The sequence below is a fragment of the Cyprinus carpio genome, chromosome B17 (assembly GCF_018340385.1).
Source record: "Cyprinus carpio isolate SPL01 chromosome B17, ASM1834038v1, whole genome shotgun sequence".
NCBI lineage: Eukaryota > Metazoa > Chordata > Actinopteri > Cypriniformes > Cyprinidae > Cyprinus > Cyprinus carpio.
In genome coordinates this window covers 3,214,805-3,237,410 of record NC_056613.1, presented here as the reverse complement: position 1 = coordinate 3,237,410, position 22,606 = coordinate 3,214,805, and the positions used below count along the sequence as shown (strand labels likewise).

Here is a 22,606-nt window from a genome sequence, read left to right as displayed (position 1 = left end):
CGTGTGACTTAAAATAGAGGCAATAAAGTGTTTTTAACTGTATGTATTTTGTGTTAATGTTTAATTGGTCCAGCATTACTGAAATTATTTTAACTTGCACCTTTACAGAATAACTTATAGAATTACACCTTTAATAACAACCGTATTGTGCCCAATAATTTTAATAATATTAATATTATATATTCTTTTGACTAAAAAATGAAAAAAATTGTAATATAAAAACATTAATGTAAATATTTATTGATTTTTTTTTTGTGTACATTTTTAATGTGTTATTGTTATTATTCCAACTTTATTCCAAGAGTTACGCCATCAAACAACATCGGTATTATTCCTACAATTTTTTTGAAAATACAGTTTAAATAATGTTCCCAATATTTGTAATAATATTAATGTTATTTTTCCCCAAAATGGTTTAACTTCTTTGCAGATTTTTATATTTTTATCACTCTTAATATATCAATAAATTATATATTAAATTAATGAAAAAATAATCACATCATACAGTAAGTTGAATATTCACAACATTTTAGAGACATTGAATATTGTTTCTTTTGACCAAAAAAAGGGAAAAAATTAATGTAAAATATAGACATATTATAAAATGTGTATTTAAATAATTTAACAAATACTAATTACAATTACATTTTAATCAACATAAATTAAGGAATAATTATATTAAGAATGTAATTATATATATATATACATATTTTTTTTTTTATAAAAACTCTTATGCCTATGCTCCTATGACTTAAAATAGAGGCAGTAAAAAAAAAATTAACCACTTGTTTTTGTGTAAATGTTTAATATGGTGTTTCTGTTGTTCCATACTAATAGTATTTTTTTATAGACGTACACCTACATCAGTATTGTTCCCAATCCAATAATTTTAATAATATTATTTTAATATATTATGTTTGTTTTTTTTTCTCCGAGATTTCTATACAGATTTCTATACATATATATCACACACACTATATATATTACAAAAACAGTGATTCACAAAATTTTAAAAAACATGTCTGAAAGAAAGAATGATTTGTTCGCAGATCGGATATCACTAGTGTGTGACTATTGCACAAGGGCTTTATGTTTGTTTTTCTCTTCATGAGCTCAGATCGGATGGGATTATATGGAAATCTCGTGCGAATGTTGACTAAAGTTTACTCCGTTGTGAATGAGGCAGGCGATTAGTCCTGACCCTGATAAAAACCATAAATATAGGTTAGCCATGTATTATGTGCTTATGATGAGCTGGATTCAGTGCTTATGAATCAAATCCAAGGAGAAAGATATACTTTTCACTCACAGTAAAAGCTAACGTTTATTTTAACTTACAGAAGCTTGATAAATATCGCAATTAAATGTTTTGTGTAAATAATTATTTTTATATTTGCTTTTTTTTTGCATGTGACATTATTTCCATTGTGATAAGCACAGACATTTCCTTTCTGAGTCCGAATTTTTATAACTATAAAATAAAACCTTGTTATTACAGTAATGAAATACAATGTATTCATCTTGATTAAAATGCATTAAATTCACTATAACAAATACTTCCATAGTGTATACATACTATAACATTTAAATAATATCATTATTTTTTCCACATTGCAGCACAGATAATTTAGGAAAAATGTGCTTTACTGTCATGAAAAAAAATAAAAATAGAATAGAAATGAACCAGAATATGATGTGACTGTGGCTTTCCTTGAAGTTGAACCAAATACACTCAAGTTTCCCGCCCTTCGCTGATTAAAGACCTCCAGGGGAATTTACTGTCGGGTTGGTTTTGGGGTCTAAATGCCTGCATTGTGATGTGAGCAGTGATGCTGTAAGTGGGCGGAGTCTGTGCGATAATGACAGACATGTGTGTGAGGTCACCAATCACTGGTTAAAATGAAAGACTGAAGCTGTTCAAAATGAAACGCTAGCATACTGATTAATGCATGTGGCACATCATGCTGGAAAATGCCTAAAAATACCATGTGCTTTGCATACAGATAATTTGCATAATACAAAAAAAAAAGAAAATACTTTAATGGTAGTATGCTATTACAAAAAGCCACAGGAATACTATAATACTGCTTAATGCACATTATACTCTGTCTACTATTTTTTATTTTTTTTAAAAAAGAATACACAGCACAAAAATAATTTTCTTACTTATTATATTTTTGTTTTCCAGTACACACAACCATAACATTCTTCAACAGTCAAGATGCATTCACTTGAGAGACAATGGCGATTAAGACATATGAAGTGTGAAAAACGTGTTTATGAAAAGTCTGCAAAAATGTGTTTATGCTTACAACAAGAAAACAAAAATCTGCCAGTGGGGTAAGAAAAAATTACCTTGTTTTCCCTTAAAATTAAGTGAAATTTTCTGACCCCAATAGCAAATTTTTGTCTTGTTTTAGACTTAAACAAACTTAATTATGATCATTGTTTACAGAAAACAAGACTTATCTTATGTCTTTTTTTTAAGTAAATGTGCTTTGATTTCAGAATGGTTAGACATTTGTGCTGGAAAACAAGATCAAAATATTATAAAATCCAAATGGTCACATGACCTCAGTACTTTTCAGCATTTTTCATGTTTTGATCAAAGAATGATTAAAGAAAGAGACTTTTATTACTTCATGTTTCATTTGTTACATTGGATAATACAAAAAATATTTTAAATCATATTTTGAAATTTTAAGGTGAAATATGATTTTAATAAGGTCACTTAAGTTATTTACTTAATGATATTTGTGCTGGAAAACAAAACAGAAATACTGTAAAATATAATATTCAATGTATAAATAATATATAATGTTTTATGCTACATTGTCACATGACCTGTGTACTTTGCTTGTGTAATTCAAAATTGCATTGCATTGTGGGATACAGTTTAATGCACATTTTAGCAAAAGTAGAAGGCCACTTGTGTAATCCAGGCATAAAGGAAATTTGTCACAACATCTATACCGCAGATATAGCACAAGTAGTTTGCTAATGTGCTATTCTGGAAGATTTTCCACAAGAAAGCAGAAAAACCTGTGAATCTGAGATAGAAACCAAGGGCTATTTTTATGCTGGCATGTATGCTGATGAAAGATAATGCATAGAATATACAAAGAACTCCCAGACAGGTATGTTTTCAGCATCTCACGTCACTAGCGTTGGCTTTTTAAGTAAAAATAGTTCAGCTCGTCTGCATTCAGTACCCGTCTAGCTGTTTTTGAACTCAAGAACACGTCCTGTGTGAATGGCCCCAAATTCTCTACGTTTTTGTGTGCATTCAGATTGAAATAATTGTAATGGTGTGTTGTTTTTCTGTAAGACCCCCTGTAGTTTCTACAGAACTGCTCTTTTTGAGATGGACTCAAAACTCTCTTTCACTCTCTTCAATTCTCTCCATCTTCCTTAACTGGGTAGAGGCGTCACTATGGTAACAAACCGTAATTGTACGGCCTCAAAAGGACAAGCTTTAGTGTTCCCAGGAGGTGGTCCCTCGCGCTGACCTCTGACCCCTGAGGATGAAGAGTTGTCAAAAGCCCTCCACTTCAGATGGGCCTGTTCCTGCATCGGAGTTACCATGGTACGACTATTAAAAATGTCAGGAAAGAGCGCCGAGACGAGTGAAACCTTGGAAAGACGGGGCCAGGACGAGAAGTGATCTTGATTCAGGGCTGGATGAATGACAGGACAGAAGGAGTGTGGGAGAGGGCTGTCCTTTCTCTCTTCTGTTTTTCTTCCAGAGCTCAGATGAAGGAAATAACTCCCCGTTTGGCCAATTTTCCCCATTCAAGGCCCTTGAGTCTTTCACGCCTGTGTGAAAGTGAAGGGCCGCCCAGAGCCAATTGGTGACTGAAGAAGGAGTTTATCTTTGTTGTTGTTCTAGGAGAGACAGGATGTGTTTTATTCTCCGTGTGCCCCTGCACGCCACAATTTATTCAGCCGCTCAGAGCGGCCAGCGTGTTTTCGTGTCACTCACATGGACGATTCACTTCTCGTTTTGTGTCCTCATTTATAAGCACTCAATCAGTGTCTCTTTACATCCGTGAGCGCAAAAGTACTGGAATGTTTTACAGCATTTTGAATGCATAAGTGATGCATACTCTGCTTTTCCCCACTCAGAAAATCAATCAATAAATAAATATCTGTTAGGAAGGTTGGTAAGATTTTTTTTATTCAGCAAAATGACTGTAAAGACATACATTTATTACAAAAAATCTAGGCTTATTTCAAATAAATGCTCTTCTATTGAGCTTTATATTCATCAAGTAATTCTGAAAAAATATTGATAATAATAGGAAATACAGCATATTATGATAACAGAATAACAAAATAAAACTAAATACACTACAAATGATGCTGAAAATTCAGCTTTGTGTCAAAGAAATAAATTAGTTTTCAGATATATTAAGATAGAGAACAGTTATTATAAATTGTAACAACATTTCATAATGTTACTGTTTTTAATGTATTTTGGTGCAAGCCTGGCTGAACATAAGAGATTTTTTTTTTAATCTTATAAATAAATTAAATAATCACAGCATTAAGTATGTGATGTTATTCATTTTTAATTTTAATATGAGTAAAAATTTCCTATAAAATAGTCAATCTTAATATTATTACAGTTCGTTTTGCAGAGGTGTTGTTGTGGTATTTTGTTTGTTTCTGTTCTTTTGATAATGGTGATGTATGTAGCCTAACCAGGGACAGGGGTTGCAAATTAGCTTCAGCTAGAAACCCTATATGCAACACATCGGTTCCAGTTATTGTAACCGGTTACAATGTGTCTCTTTTGCATTGTCCCTGACAAATAAACAAATAAATAAATAAATAAATTTTAAATGGTTTTAAGCATGTTTCTATGTGGTTGCTAAGATATTCTGGGTGGTTGCTAGGTGATTGATTTCTGATTCAAGTCCAAAGAGTCCACCTTAAAGTATCTGTAATGTTCTGGTCTCTATATATGGCTTCGGTGTAAATCTGTGTTTTTTAGACGGTTTTATAATTTTAAATAAACTGTGATTTCTTCAGCTGACAGTTATGCTGTAGTGTATTATCATTAATATGCCAGCAGCTCTGAACGATTAATACAGCTGAACTTCTCTGTGACATTTCAAACTGTTCTTTTAAACCCCCTAAGATTTTTATTTGCTGCCAGAAACACTGGATCTCCGGCAGGGATGTGGAGGTGCAGACAGACTGATGGTGGGTCACTGCTGATGGGAAACGTCCTGATAGTATCTGACAGTGTTCTGGGCCGGAGGGAAGAATCTGTTACGTAAGGACTCTTCTACAACTCTGGCAGTTCAGACTATCTAGTGCACAGCAGTTTGTCAGAGCTTGTTAACTTGAGACTTGTAAACAGCAAGAGATGGAAATGTGTTTGAATGGGTTCTCCGTGTCTTCCAATCACATTCACCCTTGACCTGCTTTTATTAATGGAGTTTGCTAAGACAAGCATCACCATTATAATCGCTTATACTCAGGGTTTCTGATTGGATAATAATTGTGCAAAATAATGTTCTAGATATAAAATGGCCTAAAAATCCCACAGACTTCCATTGAATGAGAAACCTGAGCTTATATCTACACAAAGACAACTAAGCCATTAAACCTAACTTAACAAACTCTGCAAATCTTATTTAGTTTACTTCTAAAATAAATGGTTCAGGACAGTACTAAATCCAAATAACATGCATTTTGTATGATCCCACTTATTTTGGTAAAATAATCAACATTTCACAGATTCTGCAAGGTGTATGTAAACGTCTGACCACAACTGAATATATGATTAAATGAATGTGAAATCTGTCATTTGCAATCTGACTAATGACAGTTTTGGGAAGCGTGTCGAGCAGAAATGCAGTCATTCAGAACTGATCAGAAGCCAGCATGGCACACACACACACACACACACACACACACACACACACACAGCCCAGTGGGGAAAGGGTGAGCAATTCTCGCATTAGAAAGACTCAAACCCTTTGACTTTCTAATCTTGAGAGAAGGTTTACTCCACAAACACTCTCTGAAGAGTTGGTAAACTGGAATTTCCACTCGCACAAGGTCTGTTTGCTTAGCGATTCCACCTGCTCTGTGAGCGAAGGGCAGGTGAGGGGGTTTTCCTGTTTGGATCTGATTTCACTCTTCCGTGTCCAAATCTGCCAGAAAACACTGTCAGGCAAGAGTCCAGTCCAGACACCTGCATTACCCTGCAGGCATCCATTATGAGACTGCTTTTGTGGAAATATACTATAGTACTACCATGTTTTTTTTTTTTTTTTTGTCATGTAAATATGAATGGTAGTTTTTTTATACTAGTCATTCAGTACTATCGAAGTACCCTGGTGTTTTAGACATTTATTATGATAATACCATGTTTTGGGCCAGATATCATGGTAATGTCATTTATTCTTTGAATTAGTTCCATGCTGTTTGATTCAAATCATTCAGTTCTTTGGTTATGTATTAAGTTTTGCATTTCCATGATGTTTTGAAAATTTATTGTGGTATGTGCATGTGGTAATTGTACAGCAGCACCATGGTATATGAGGGCAATAGTATTTTGTTATGACATATAGCCTACCATGTAATACCAGGGTATTCCTTAAAGTAAGATGTAAATATACCATGGTAAAAGAATGTGGTAAGCATTCAGTACTTCTCTATATCATAGCACCCTGGCATTACGTTATTGTTTTTTTTCATGTGAAAAAACATTTTTTTTTTTTTTTTTTGAGATATGAGATATGGTATCTTGTAAATATGAACATGGTATTGATTCATTGTTATGTGTATATCAAAATAGCATGGTGTTACCATGACATTTTAGATTATATTGTGTGGTAAAAGTGTGCTAATACCATGTTTTGGGCCAGGTATTATGATAATGCCGTGATATTCTTTAAGTACAATGCAATATTATTTAAATATATAAAAATGCTAATTATTACAATATGAAAATTATCACATCACCAGCCATTGGCAGGTGTGGCAAAAAGTTAGTTTTAGGCCCTGATTATAAGTGTTGGATCACCACATTTGAGTTATCATTGCAAAAAATGTGATTATGTATAGGCTATATATTCTGTTTATGTAGGCTATATACTGTATTCTATATACAGTACCAGTCAAAAGTTTGGACACACGAATGGGAAATGTGTCCAAACTTTTGACTATACTGTACTATAATATAGCCTGCACATAAGGAATATCAGCCGATATATCGGTATCTGTCTTTTTTTTTACTCCCTAATATCGGCATCGGCATCGGCCCCCAAAAAACCCATATCGGCCGGGCTCTATTTAGCATGATAATACCAAGTTTTCTTTTTTGGGCATGTGTCATTATAATGCAGTGGTTTTCTTTGAATTAGTACCATGCAGTATGATTTAAATGTATGAATATAATCATTCAGTTCTGAGACATTTATTAAATTGCCTTGGGACTACCTTGGTGTTTTGGACATATACCATGGTATATGATTGTGGTGATCATTCAGTTTCATGGGATGTCAAAGTGCAATGGTAATACCTTGATTTTTGGAAATATACCACGTAAGACCAAAGCAATTTTTCAAGTACCTCTAAGTATCATGTAAATGTATCATGGTAAATGAAAATGGCTATCGTTTAGTACTACTTTGTATTAAAGCACCGTGGCATTATATGGGTTTTGGACATGTATCTTAAAATAAAACATGTTTTTGGACATGCATCATGGTAATTCCATGGTATTCTTTGAAAAATGACCATGGAGTACCATTGAAATGCCATGGTATTGGCAATCGTATGCCAACATTGTACCATGTTGCTGCCACAGGACGTTTTTGCTTTTTTCCTCTTCTGCAAAACCCAAAATGGTGCCAGCTCTTGTCCAGATATATGTGCCTCCTTTTCTACCTAATCCACACTGAAATACAGTAGGTAGACGTCTTAATGTGTTATTTTTCTCACCAAGAAGTTCTCAAGTAGCCCAGGAAGCCGTAAAAGCACGCAGCATTACTCTGAAAGCTCGAGGCTTTCAAAGGTAACCTCTATTCATCGATTCTTTAAATGAATCATGAGTCTGACAAAAGAAAAACAGGCAGAAACTTAATCCATCCATTGAAGTGTTAGAGGAGTGGCGCTTGGCGACTGTGAGAGACAAATGTGCTCTTTTGCACCACTGCCAGAAACCCACCCGCTTCCTCGGGCTGCGCCTCCTACATAGTCTGGGCTCGCTGGCACGGCGGCGCGGCATTCACATCAACCCCGCAATGTTTTAATTACCATTACCGTCTTAGACATGGAGATTAGGCTAAATAATATGTATGAATCTCTCTTTCGGGAACGTGTGAGTGGTCTTGATTAATTACACCTTCACATCTCACTGACAGAAAACGCAGCTCTTATGTGCATTAGTCTTGCTTTATTTTTTGCTGGTTATACTTATTCACAGTGTGAAAGGTGCAATGCGAAAGCTGTAAAAAAGAAGAAATACTTGACTTAAATGCATTTTTTTTTATTTTTAGACAAATCAGTATTCCAAAATTTTTGACAATACAGTATTCCAGTCCATTCAATACACAATATGGGTACAAATGTGGAACACCTGTCAATATTTTAAACACACAGCAAATATATTCAATAAAATTTGATCTTAAATTTTTCTTTATTTTATTTTGCTGTGATATTTAATGTTGCAGAAGTATATATGTTTCTATTAATTCTAATTAATTAAATATATTAAATTTAATATAAGTGAATGTTTAATAAATGTACTTTATATTAAGCAAAGCTTGGAAACATTGTTTTTAAATGTTTTTAATCAAGTCTCTTATGCTCACCAAGGCTGCATTTATTTGATGAAATTACTTTAAAAACAGTAATATTGTGAAATATTATTACAATTCGAAATAACTATTTTCTATTTGAATATATTTTAAATGTAAATAATTTCTGTTATCCAAAAAATTAGTTTTTATCATTTTTGCATAAATTGAGTTTTTTTTGAGCATCATTACTCCACTCATATGTAACTTAGTGTAGAAATAATATCCACTCAAAAAAACTAGTAAATTTCACAATTAATTACAAAGAATTGACAAATAAAACTGAATTAAACACAATTTTAAAGTAGAAAGACTCAAATCATATTTTTCTCAAATAGTATTTTGTGAAACTGTAATTCATGTTCACCTGTTTCTAAATAATTTTTACAATTATAATAATTTTGTGTTCATGGCTACACCTTTACAAAGTATTATATGCATTGTAATATGTGATAACATATACTACTGTATCACACTTGATATTTAGAGTTGGTGTCTAATGCATTATTTGCTCTTTAAAAGTATCTATGAATATGTAAGCTTTATAATGTATCATAACAGTTGCTGTAGAGAATGAATTTTGCATGGAATAAAGTGCTAGTCCTCAGCTAGTAGCAGGTATGTCACTATGCTACGATAGAGAAGTAAAGTAGAGAGAGCTATGTGAGTTGATGCACTTATGCAGCATATTTCAAAACAGTCACATAGGGCCAGGCATATACTCTGATGAGTGGAGTTTTTTAGGCTGTTCGTGCAGAATGAGCTGTAGATGTGAAGTCAGTGATGTGAAAGCAGCACTGGTGTGGGGATGGAGACCTATGAGAGGCTGTTAGAGGAGGAATCGTCTCTGAGAGTGGGGTCAGCGGGGTTGACACCCTCCGGGAAAGAGATGGATAGATGGAGAGAGAGCTATCCAAATGCTCTCCCCGCCGGGAAGTTTGCGGCCATCGATTTTAAGTGCACATGCTTGAAGACGCACGCTATGCGAGTGTTTACAACACACGCGTGTTAACGCACATATGGCTGCGTGCTGAAATATTGAGAGCGATTGTGCCTGTTAAAAGCATGTGAGTAAGTGAGGTTGAACACGCTTCAGTGAAGTTCCTCCTGGTGGGACACTCAGATCCCAGCGGTGGGCGGTAGAAAAAAATCTTACAGTTGTTTTGTATTACAGTAAGTGTATCGTTAAATAGTTATTTTTGGTAACACTTTACAATAAGGTCTCATTTGTTAACTTAAAGCATTTGTTAATGTTAATAGAAATACAATTGTTCAAGTTAGTTTAGTGTGTAATATGTAATGTTAACAGATACAGTTTTTGATTTTGAAAATTTGCTGAAATTAACATTTTTAAATAGTATTGTTTATTATTAGCGTATTTTTACTATATTATACTATTTGAAACAAAATGATAATGATAAAATATATCTCTGTATATATGTATATACTGAAATATTGCTCGTTGTTTCTTACTACATGTTGTATGTATATATAATATATACTTGTGATGAAAGAATCTAATATATATATATATATATATATATATATATATATATATATATATATATATATATATACAGTACAGGTCAAAAGTTTGGAAAACATAACTATTTTTAATGTTTTTGAAAGAAGTCTCTTCTGCTCATCAAGCCTGCATTTATTTGATTAAAAATACAGAAAAAACAGTAATATTGTGAAATATTATTACAACTTAAAATAATAGTTTTCTATTTGAATATACTTTAAAAAAATAATTTATTCCTGTGATGCAAAGCTGAATTTTCAGCATCATTACTCCAGCCTTCAGTGTCACATGTAACATCCAGTCTATCACATGATCATTTAGAAATCATTCTAATATTCTGATTTATTATGAGTGTTGGAAACAGTTCTGCTGTCTAATATATTTGATGAATAAAAGGTTAAAAAGAACTGCATTTATTCAAGATAAAAAAAAATTAATCTAATAATATATATTCTAATAATATATTTTCTTTACTATCACTTTTTATCAATTTAACACATCCTTGCTGAATAAAAGTATTGATTTTATTTAAAAAAAATGAAAGAAAAAAAATTACTGACCCCAAATTACTGACCAGTAGTGTATATTGTTATTACAAAATATTTATATTTTAAAAACATAGCTTCTTTTTTTTTCTTTTTTTTTTAATTCATCAAAGGATCCTAAAAAAGTATCACATGTTCTGAAACAGAACTGCTTCCAACTTAATAATGAATCATCATATTAGAATGATTTCTAAAGGATCATGTGATAATGATCCTAAAAATTCAGCTTTGCATCACAGAAATAAATGATAATTTAAAGTATAATAAATTTAAAAACAATTATTTTAAATTGTAATAATATATCACAATATAAAATTTTTTTTCTGTATTTTTGATCAAATAAATGCAGGCTTGATGAGCAGAAGAAACTTCTTTCAAAAACATTAAAAATAGTAATGTTTCCAAACTTTTGACCTGTACTGTGTGTATATATATATATATATATACATATATATAGTAAATGCTGAAATAAATTAGAATTATTGTAGTACTGTAAAATTTTTAAAGTATTTTTACTGTATTATATATAGAACTACTGAATTTATAAATTGTTTTATTAAATTACCAAAGATTATTAAATACTTCAGAAATATTGATCATTGTTAGCTCATGTTAACTAATGTAGTTAACTATTTAAAAAATGAAGCCATATTGTGCATAAGCACCACTATTTTTGGTATAAATGTAACCCAGAAACATTTTATATATTAATTAATCTTTGGTAACACATGAGGTAATACTTTAACATGGTGTCGTTGGTCATTAACTTGGTTTTTGCATTTTTTTGGACATGTACAATATTATTATGACAAAACATTGCTTGGCAAAGCTATTGTTACATTGTGTCTCCATTATAATGAATGAAGCTGTCAACTCTGGAACAGTCTGTCAGAGACTTTGAAAAGTAGGCTATTGTTTCTACATCAAATCTGATTTTTTTTTTAAAGCACTGTGGGATAAACGACATAGAAGAAACTTTAATGCTCGACACATTTCTGCCTCCACACAGTATATATGATATACAGCCCAGTCCTATCAAACAGACAGAAATTCCCTTTATAGATCCGTGTGTCATTTTAATCCAGCTTTCTTCATTTTAAAGTAGTTCATCTTTTCCCAAATGTCTCTGGCTTGATGGATGTTCAGCGTTCTTTTACTCTTCTGGAGGCATCAACCCTCAGGATTGTCTGTCTGCATTTGGCAGCGCTCCTTTTTTTGTCATTGTACGTTTTTTTAGAACATTTAATTCATGCTCACTAAATAAAAGGCTGTGATCTCCATTCTGGATTCAGAGTAAGCATGCAAAAGGGCATTTCATGCTCTGACAGGGAGAAGATTCATGGCGTTCTAGTGGCGTCTCTATCTGCTCAACAGATCCACAGATTCTACTGTGAGACGGTCTGAGCTGCCATTTGTAGTTACACCCCTATCACTCACATGCTTTACAGAATTAGTTGCTACCTTTGAGGGTGATTTATGAAAAACAGGTGAGTTTTGACATTTTTAAAGCAGGGGTTTTCAAGATAGTTAAAAAAAAAAAAAAAAAAAAAAAAAAAAAAAAATATAATATAATATATATATATATATATATATATATATATATATATATATATATATATATATATATATATATATATATATATATATATATACATAAAATGGATGCCGTATGTATCATTTTTTTAATATGAAGAATCCATCTATCTGTTAATTTGTAATATTAATTAATTCTAAAAATAAAATTCAAAAACAAATATTAAAAACAAAATTTAAAAATTATTTTTTTTAATATGTTTTTTAATATTTTTTGTTGTTTTAAATATTTTTTTAATATGTTTTTTAATAGAATGAATATTGTTTTATATTAATATTTTAACAAATGTTGGATTTTGTTTTAGATTACACATTATTATTATTATTATTATTATTATCGTAAATACGTTCTATATACAGAAAAAAATAGTTTTATAGCCAAATAAGCTTTGTACTGCATTAAAAAATCCTGCATTTCAGAAAGCCAATCAATTGTCAAATTGTAATTTTTCTCCGGTTTTATTTATTTATTTATTTATTTTTGCACGTGAAATTTGTTTGTAGCAGCTTGTTGGTTTCTCACACAAAGCTATTTTATGACTTCAGATGATTCGTAATATAGTGCACAAGTTGTATGGACTACTTTTATGTTTCTGTTTTTTACACTTAATTAATCTACAAAAAACAATCTTCATTTGTCTTCCACTGTAGAAAGAAAGCCAGCAACATTAATGCTCATAAATAGATATATTTGCAGTATTAGCCATGTTTTTGTGTATTGTATGTTGTGTTGTGTTTCCTTCAGCATGTAGTACATGTGCCGCCGTAAGGCCTCCTGTCACGATACGAATGCACTATCGTTTCAGATCCACATAAATAATGAAGACGGCTGGTGTAATTCAGTTCCTCTGTTGTACCCGAGCCCGATTCCCATAAGACGACCCCGTTATCTCCTTCTGAATGTACCAGTAGAGCATGGAGTGATGGGGAGGACACTCAAAATCAATAAAATGTCCGGTTTGGAGTCTACAGGGGGCAAAACATGTCAAGAGCCATTTAAATTCTGTTCATACAGCTCAATTACTGAAGTGTATGGGGTTTCCATGCAGGAGGCCGATAGTAGCTGCTCGTGTTTCTTTTGATGTTGCTTTAATTCACTCGCTCCAGAGGCAGGGTAAATATTTTATAACCTTCCTCAAATATTGATAAAGCCTTTATTCACGGCTCATTTGCATCATACCAATTTTGAGAAAGTTATTTTGGAACTTTTTTTAAGATGTTCTGGAGCTCCTCGCTGGTTTTCTCAGCAGTACGATGGTGTCTGTTTCTTGGTGGGAAAACCTTAATTCATGCAAATGATCTGTAAATATTGTCCTACGTGGGGATTAAGTTCACTGGAGCAATCCGGCAATGCTGCAGTGTGTCAATCTCCCAGTTCTTTCCAAAAAACACGGCGGTCACAAAGGACCAGACCCCAGCAGGAAGTGCATATGTATTGGCTAACCCCAGGTGGAGGCTCATTGTCTGTTCCTTCAAAGATTTGAATTTAAATGCCCGGCCCCGCAGCTGCTCTCTCTCCCAGCATGCACTGGGCCCCTTTAGGGCACAAAAGCGTCCATGGAGCTGCCAAACTGGCCTGTAATCCTGCTGAAGGGGCATCAGGTTACTGTACCCAGTCTTCCTGCCTGTCTTTTTGCACCTTGAGATTATGGGAGGCATGAAAATCTTCTCAAGGGAGAAATTGTGAATTTTATTAAGTGAAAATTCTAAGATGTTCATGAAAATGTTCAAAAAAAAAAATGCTAAAATACTTAAAGAATTCTTAAATTTTCATATATTTTCTTAAGAGCATCTTATTGCATTATTTTAAAAAGAAAATGACAGACTTCGTCGTTATCAGGGGCTGGGCTCGTGAAAATCTTCAGAAAAAAGAAATCAAGAAATTTCTTAAGATTAATCAAAATAAATGTCTTCAATCCCCAGATTGTTTGAGGAAGTTTGTAAGAATGTTCACAAGTGAAATTAATTAAAAAAATTATTGTATGTTCTCATGTTTATGTTTGTAAGAAAGTCTTTATTTATTTTTCATGCATCCTAGGTGTATGACTTTCTTCTTTCAGACAAATCCAGTCGGAGTTATATATTAAAAATTGTCTTTGATCTTTCACGCTGTTTAATGCCACTCAGTGGGTGTTGCATGCATTAGTCCAAAAGAAGTTAAATGAAAAGCGCCCATCCATTAAAAAAAACACGGCTCCGGGGGGTGAACAAAGCCCTCGTGTAGTGAATCGATGCATTTTTGGAAGAAAAATATCCATAATCGAAACGTAATAATCACTTGAATCTAGCTTGCACTCACGGTTGTAAACGGAAGCAGTTCCGGGTGGATGACATATGAGTTCGGGTTTGCACGTTAGCCGCTCAGAAGTGACACACACGGAAATGCAGCGGAGAAATCAAAACAAAACAGGGGTCACTAATTAGAAGTTCTAAATGAGGATTTGTTAAGAAGAATGTCGATATAAGCCAAGAGGAGACTGGTTTTCTTTTGCTGAAGTAAGGAAACTTTGCTTCCTTTGATCCTGTAAACAAACGTTGGTTTTCACGAGACTCACCGGCGCATGCACAGCGCTGACCTCATATGTCATGCTTCCGGAACTGCCTTTGTGTACAATTGTTGGCACAAGAAGATACATTAAAGTGTTTAAAATATTTTGAATATGGATATTTTTCTTACAAAAACGCATCGATTCACTGCACGAGGCCTTTATTTCACCCCCCGGAGCTGTGTGAGACACTTTTTTTTTTTATGGATTAACTTCTTTTGGACTGATGCATGCAACACAGGCTGAGTGACATTAAACAGCGTGAAAGATCAAAGACAATTTTAAATATAACTCTGACTGTATTTGTCACAGCCTAATTTTTGGGTTAACTAAACCTTTAAGACGTAAATGACAAACTTTCTTTCCAAACCTTTAAGACGTAAATGACAAAACGCACTTGAAAAAGACAATTTTCTTTCCTACCAGATTACTGTAATATAAGCATAATAAGCATGCACAATTTTTTTATTCCATGTGGCTTAATGAGAATATTTTTAACAAGTCTTTCTAAAGACGGATCGATTTGGGCATTTAAGACCAATTTTAGGGTATCCTAACTTGAAAATATTAGGATGATTTTAAAAGAACATTCTTCTAAATTTTAGTATTTAGAATGTTCTTAAGAAAATATATAAGAACATTCTTTGGAAATGTTTTCGGGAATGCAAAATATTGTGAACTTTATTCTTAAATTCTAAAATAACAAGGCAATAGCAAAATGTGATTCTGGCTTAATTTTGGAATTAGATTGATTCTTAAAGGCAACTTGAAATGTTTTCGATCCATTTAATAATGAAATGTGACATGAATGTAACTTGATCTGTCCATCGGGAATTGATTGGATTGTGAAAAGTGTTAATATGTTGAAAATATAAGGCCTCGATGACATCATCTGAAAAGTAGTTTCAAAAGCAGAGCAAGATGTATTTTGATTCCACAGTCAAACATCTTTGTTCAAAGAACAGCTCACATTGGATTACATTTTTAAAATGTCAGTTTCAATTTTTTGTTGACTTCTGCCTGAGAAGTTTTCTTGCACTTCTACCTTATGGACAATCTAAACTCTTGCCAGGCAGGCCCAGTGAGTTCATTTTTCTCCCAGACTGCTTCCAGAGCCAAGCTGTGTGTTTTTACAAGATCTGTCATAAACTCTCTGGGCGTTTGGCATGAACTAACTCTCCGCTCTCCCTCCCCTACAGCCCTTCCACCCCATGGTGAACCTGCAGTGCTCTCCAGATCTCAGGCCATTCCTGTGTGCCCTGTATGCCCCCGTGTGTATGGAGTACGGACGGGTGTCTCTGCCGTGCCGGAGCCTGTGCACACATGCCAAGAGAGACTGCCAGAAGCTCATGGACATGTTTGGAGTCACCTGGCCCGAGGAGACGGAGTGCAGCAGGTACTCATTCAAGAGTTTTGGAAATTTAAGGTAGTTTTTGAGAGAAGGTACAAAGTGTACATTGGCCAGTGTGTCAAGATGTAATTGCCATATAATTGCTCAACATTTCTGAAGGTAAATTGTGCTGTAATGGTTGAACGTTTATTCTTGGACATGGTTAATAGAAAATGTTTTCTGACTGAAATGGTGGTTTAAGCAAATGCAGATGTTGAAGGAAACCTTTAATCTCCAGTTAAAACCAGTCATTCTGAAGAGGGAAAAATGTGTTCACAATTCAAACCAGGTTGAAATAAGTTTGCAGCATATTTCATATTAATGGCAGCAGTCAGCAGTCAAACACTCAGGTAATATGGAAACATACTTTCAAAGCAGTAGTTGTCAGAAAAGAAAGCATAATTTATTACTCCAGAATCAACCTTTTCGTAGGGTTGAGTGAAACAAAACTTGCAGCAATAAATTCCATGCAACATTTCTTGTGATTTTGTATAATATGCACCTGATGGCCATTTCAATCTCTTTACATACTAATAAGTAATAAAGAAAGAGCTTGTGTCTGTCATGGAACTAATAATTAGCGTGGCCCCGCCCCCTTTAGTTACTGTTGCTAGCATTGGCTGTTGTTAATTTTCCTACAAGTACTTACTTTGCTACTGGCAATCATGGGGAAAGAAGTCAGTTTAGGTGAATAATTTAATAAAATATGAATTAAACATGCTTTTATATTGCTCTGTTACCTGGAGCTGCGCATCATCTTCTAAGCCATCTGCCACATAGCATTTTTAACACATACTTTAAACATTACCCAGTTAATATTTCATTATTCTAGTTGATTTGTATCTGTTTTCTGTAAAATATGTATATTGTGTATGAGCAGTGTAAACTATGTATAACATACAAGTTATAGTACATGCAATAAATACTATGATCTGTTTAATACAATAAAGAATGAAAAAACAACATCCTCCTAATAGTACCTTACATACCCAACCTTAATTTTAAAATTGATCAAATAAATTAATAGCATGCTCTGTATTTTTATATTTTATATTTTGTTATATTTTATACTGCATTTGAAAACTGGGGATGCACCAAATGACAACTGAAATTATTTGGCCGAAAATAGCAAAATAATAATAATAAAAAAAAATTGAGTGAAAAGACAGAATAAATTGTACCCAACAATGATGTTACTTGATAAATTTTGTTCAGTTTCAGTTTTGGCCAAGAATTTTAATTTCAGTGCATCCCTAATAAAAACAAACGTAATAATTTAATATCACTATTAAATGTAATTTTTAGTTATTTTTAAAAATTAAATGTTTGTGATGCTTTAATTCAGTTATAATGTTTAAAATGATTGGTTGTAGTTTATCTTTAATTTAATTTATTTAGAAAAAAGTATGAAATTTCAGACATTTATCAGTTATGACCATAACATGAAAATAATTATTAATTTATTGTTTCTGGCAATAATTTTAAGAGAAGAGACAGAAAAGATTTGTATGGGTTATATAGGGCTGAATGTAATGTATCATATTGTATGTATTTTTATATTCAAAGTTGTGACAACAACTATATATATAATTAATATTATATGTAAATATGTATGTCTTCGTCTCTTTGCTGCAGGTTCCCAGACTGTGATGAGTCTTACCCTCGTGCTGTAGATCTGCTCGTGGATGAGGATCCGACTGACCAGTCGTCCATGTCTGTTCAGCGTGACTATGGCTTCTGGTGCCCCCGCGAGCTCAAAGTGGAGCCCGAGCTCGGCTACATGTTTCTCGGTGTGCGCGACTGCTCCCCTCCCTGTCCCAACATGTACTTCCGACGCGAGGAGCTCACCTTCGCCCGCTACTTCATTGGCGTTGTCTCCATCGTCTGCCTCTCGGCCACGCTCTTCACCTTCCTCACCTTCCTCCTCGACGTCACACGCTTCCGCTACCCGGAGCGGCCCATCATCTTCTACGCCGTCTGCTACATGATGGTTTCGCTGGTGTTTTTCCTGGGCTTTCTGCTGGAGGATCGTGTAGCGTGTAATGCAGCCAGTCCCAGCCACTACAAAACGTCCACAGTGACTCAAGGCTCGCATAACAAGGCCTGCACGCTGCTTTTTATGGTGCTGTACTTCTTTACCATGGCGGGAAGCGTTTGGTGGGTCATCCTTACCATCACCTGGTTCTTGGCTGCCGTTCCCAAATGGGGCAGTGAAGCCATCGAGAAGAAGGCGTTGCTCTTCCACGCCAGCGCGTGGGGAATACCTGGCATGCTAACCATAACTCTGCTGGCTCTGAATAAGATCGAGGGTGATAACATTAGCGGTGTGTGTTTTGTGGGCCTGTACGATGTTCACACCCTCCGCTGGTTCGTGCTGGCGCCGCTCTGTCTGGACGTCCTGGTGGGAGTGTCACTGCTGCTGGCCGGGATCGTAGCGCTCAACAGGGTCCGAATGGAGATTCCTCTGGAGAAGGAGAATCAGGACAAGCTGGTGAAGTTCATGATCCGGATCGGTGTGTTCTCGGTGCTGTATCTGGTGCCGCTGCTGACCGTGGTGGGCTGTTACCTGTATGAACAGACGTACCGCTCCATTTGGGAGACCACATGGGTGCAGGAGCGCTGCAGAGACTACCACATACCCTGCCCGTTCCAGGTAAACCAACACACAAACACACTTTATATTTAAATTCTACTTCTGCAAGTTTTATTAAAGGGGTCATCGGATGGCTGTTTTCCACAAGTTGCTATGATTTTTTTGTGTCTTTTAATGAAAAGTCTGTAACATAGTTTGGTATCATTTCTCAGCGGTAGTGTAAAACAACACCGTTTTTTCCCTGTCAAAAACAGCTCTGTCTTCAGCAAGCTGTGTTCTTGCATGCCACTTTAAATGTTAATGAGCTCTGCTGACCCTGTCCCTCTCTTCCGTGCCGCGCTCTTAGAGACGGTAAACTTTAGCCGCATTTATCGCGAAACTTGCTAACTAGCACATTATTAGGAAAGGTGATTTTCAAAGGTCAAGGTAGATCGGTGGCGCATTCCCTTCAACAACAAACGTAATCCACTGCGTCTTCAGCGGCTCAGATGTCAGGAGTAAATGACGACTGCTATGTTCATTATTACATCTAACAACAAAACACCTCAATCACTTAGGAGTCATTCTTGTCTACATCTGCTCCGTCAGTGAAGCAAAGTCTGTGCTGAAACGCTACTGTCAATCAAACTATCATGGGAGGGGCTTTGTCTGTGTGACAGAGAGGCATCTGAGATCGGCTCGATTTAAGAAAGGGGAAATGATTTCAGTAGATTAAAAAACACTGGGTGGATCTGTATTGTTATAGGGTGGTGGTGTACACACACTGCCAACATACATTTATGTTCAAACGACTTGTAAAAGTGCATGTCGCATCCGATGACCCCTTTAAATTAATCCCCCCACTTTTGCACTTTTACAAAATTATTTACATCATTTATTTGTATAAATAATAATATTAGACTGATACAAATAAATGATGTAAATAATTTTGTATTTTATTTGATGAGTAAAAAAAATAATATTGTTAAATATTATCAATATTTAAAATAATTATTTTCTATTTTAATATATTTCAAAATATTATGTATTGTTATGACAAAGCTGAATTTTCAGCATTAGCCTGAAATAGATATTTTTGTAACAATATTATATATTCACTGTCAGCTTAATGCATTAATAAAATTATTAATTTCTTAAAAAAAGAAAAAGAAAAAAATGACTCACCCCAAATATATGTAATGGATATTTTATTGTTTATACTTATTTCCCCTTTTATTTTGTTTAAATATTTCTTATTTGGAATTTCACAGAAAAATACACTTTAGAACTGTTTATGCAAAAAAAACTTACAATTACATAAAGAATGAAAAGAATCCTAATAGTAACAACCAATGATTGATTGATTGAATGAATGAATGAATGAATAAATACATAAATATCATTCCCTGTATTTTTATAGTCAACCAATGTATTCTTAAGCTAATATTTAAAACCTGAATTAATAAAACTATTAAATTATGTTTGTTAATCTCAGAATGGAAATCCTTTTTCTATACTGTTTATGCCTAAATTTAGTTATAATATTGTAATATTTAAAATGATTGGTTTTAATTAGTTTCCTTTATTTATTTAGATTTTTAAATAAAATATTAATTAGTATTAATATTAATATACATTGGATATTTATCAGTCATATCAGTCATAACATGAAAATAATTATTGGCTTATTGATATTGTCAATAATTTTAAGAGAAGAGACAGAAGAAGGGTTGTGTATGTTATATAGGGTTGTACATATTTGTATGTAATGTAATGTTGTGGCATCAATGTTCTGTCTTTATAATAACATTTCTACTGGAAAGACTAGTCTTCAAGCACTCATATTAATGTTTGTGGCAGCTAGAGAGGCAGATGAGGTTCTTTTCCTCCCCTGGTTTCAGCTGTTAGCCTCCTCCAAGTGTTGCACCAGTGTTTCTAATTATCTTTATGAAGATGGAGACATCAAATGGTGAGGCAGTAGAAGTGTTTGATTTACTGTACAGCTGCTTTGCTGTAGCTGACTGAATGAAGATGATTGTAGTAATCGCAACCTTCTGCAAGCCCCACATTTGCTGCAGATATCCATGTTAAGGGTTCTTTTGTGTTGTGCAGTGAATGAATGGTGAGATACGATCCGGCGCAGTGATGCATGAGGCATTTTTATTACAGTGTAACCGTAGCCACTCGGCCTCTCCCTGCACACAATCATAAACGACCCGAGCGTCACGTGATGCAGTAATTCTCTCCCCTCCCCTCCGGCGATCTTCTCCGTCTTCACCATCGCATGCTCTCTCAGAAGATGAATGCCTACATTTAACTGTTGAGTGCCTTTGCTTTCTGATAGAAGCCAGTTGGCACTATAGCAACAGAACACTATATGATTTGTTAGGACTAGGTGAGATACCTAAAAAAAATAAATTATATTCATATATGCATATTGTGCATTATCTTATCTTATTTACTATTATAAATGTATTTTCTATTTATATACTTCCATACATTTCGAGACCTTTTGATAATATTTAAAAAAAATTTATGTCTTGAAGTTTTTTTTTTTTTTTTTAAATGAACATGAGGATTTCATGCTCATATTTAAGGAGATATTAAATTAATAAGATTTTAAAATATATTAATGCCATATGCATGTTAAAATATGTATATTATCTATCTATCTGTCTAGTCTAGTCTAGTCTAGTCTAGTCTGTCTGTCTGTCTAGTCTAGTCTAGTCTAGTCTGTCTGTCTAATCTGTCTGTCTGTCTAGTCTAGTCTTGTCCGTCTGTCTGTCTGTCTGTCTGTCTGTCTAGTCTAGTCTAGTCTTGTCCGTCTGTCTGTCTGTCTGTCTAGTCTAGTCTAGTCTAGTCTTGTCTGTCTAGTCTAGTCTAGTCTAGTCTTGTCTGTCTGTCTAGTCTGTCTGTCTGTCTAGTCTAGTCTAGTCTAGTCTAGTCTGTCTGTCTAATCTGTCCGTCTGTCTGTCTAGTCTAGTCTTGTCCGTCTGTCTGTCTGTCTAGTCTAGTCTTGTCCGTCTGTCTGTCTAGTCTAGTCTTGTCTGTCTGTCTAGTCTATCTAGTCTAGTCTGTGTATAAACACCAGTATATTTCACAATATATTTTTACTAAAATATTAAGATCATAAAAAAGGGGGATTTATTAAATGAATTAAAATGTCAAAATATATTATTAACATGTATTTAAAAATATTAAAGTTTATATTTGTAATATTTATTATATATGTAATGGCAATATAATGAGACAACACTTATTTAATATAAATATATTATATAACAGTGTTGTCTAATTTTTAAATTTGTGGAATTTTTATATCAGCAGTGTTTTCTGTGTGTAATATATTTCATGTTGCCCAGCGCTGTGTCAGGTGTAGTTTTGCAAGATTTCTTTTCAGATACAATGCATGTGTTTTTTTTCTTGGTGTCTTTCATCAGTGGGCTTGTTAAGTCACGCTGTGCTGCCTGTATTGTGGTGGCTCGGCTCCTGAGGCGCTCTGGAGAACAATGCCGAGGGGAGATCCAGCTGAAGGACAGACCCCCTCCTGCTGTGATTAAAGGTGCTCAGGCCTGTCATTACCTCACAGCACAGAGACTGACTCACAGAAGCCCAG

The 22,606-nt window shown here is 34.1% G+C and overlaps 1 protein-coding gene across 2 annotated transcripts in view; it reads left to right on the top strand.

The window, feature by feature from the left end:
* Positions 1 to 22,606, top strand: part of fzd3b (frizzled class receptor 3b) — a 31,762-nt gene that overhangs the window by 4,029 nt on the left and 5,127 nt on the right. For both annotated transcript variants that reach the window (XM_042743027.1, XM_042743025.1), the window contains exons 3-4: positions 16,228 to 16,424; positions 18,054 to 19,071. In XM_042743027.1, the coding sequence (XP_042598961.1) occupies positions 16,228 to 16,424; positions 18,054 to 19,071 (1,215 nt within the window). The remainder of the gene's footprint in view (positions 1 to 16,227; positions 16,425 to 18,053; positions 19,072 to 22,606) is intronic.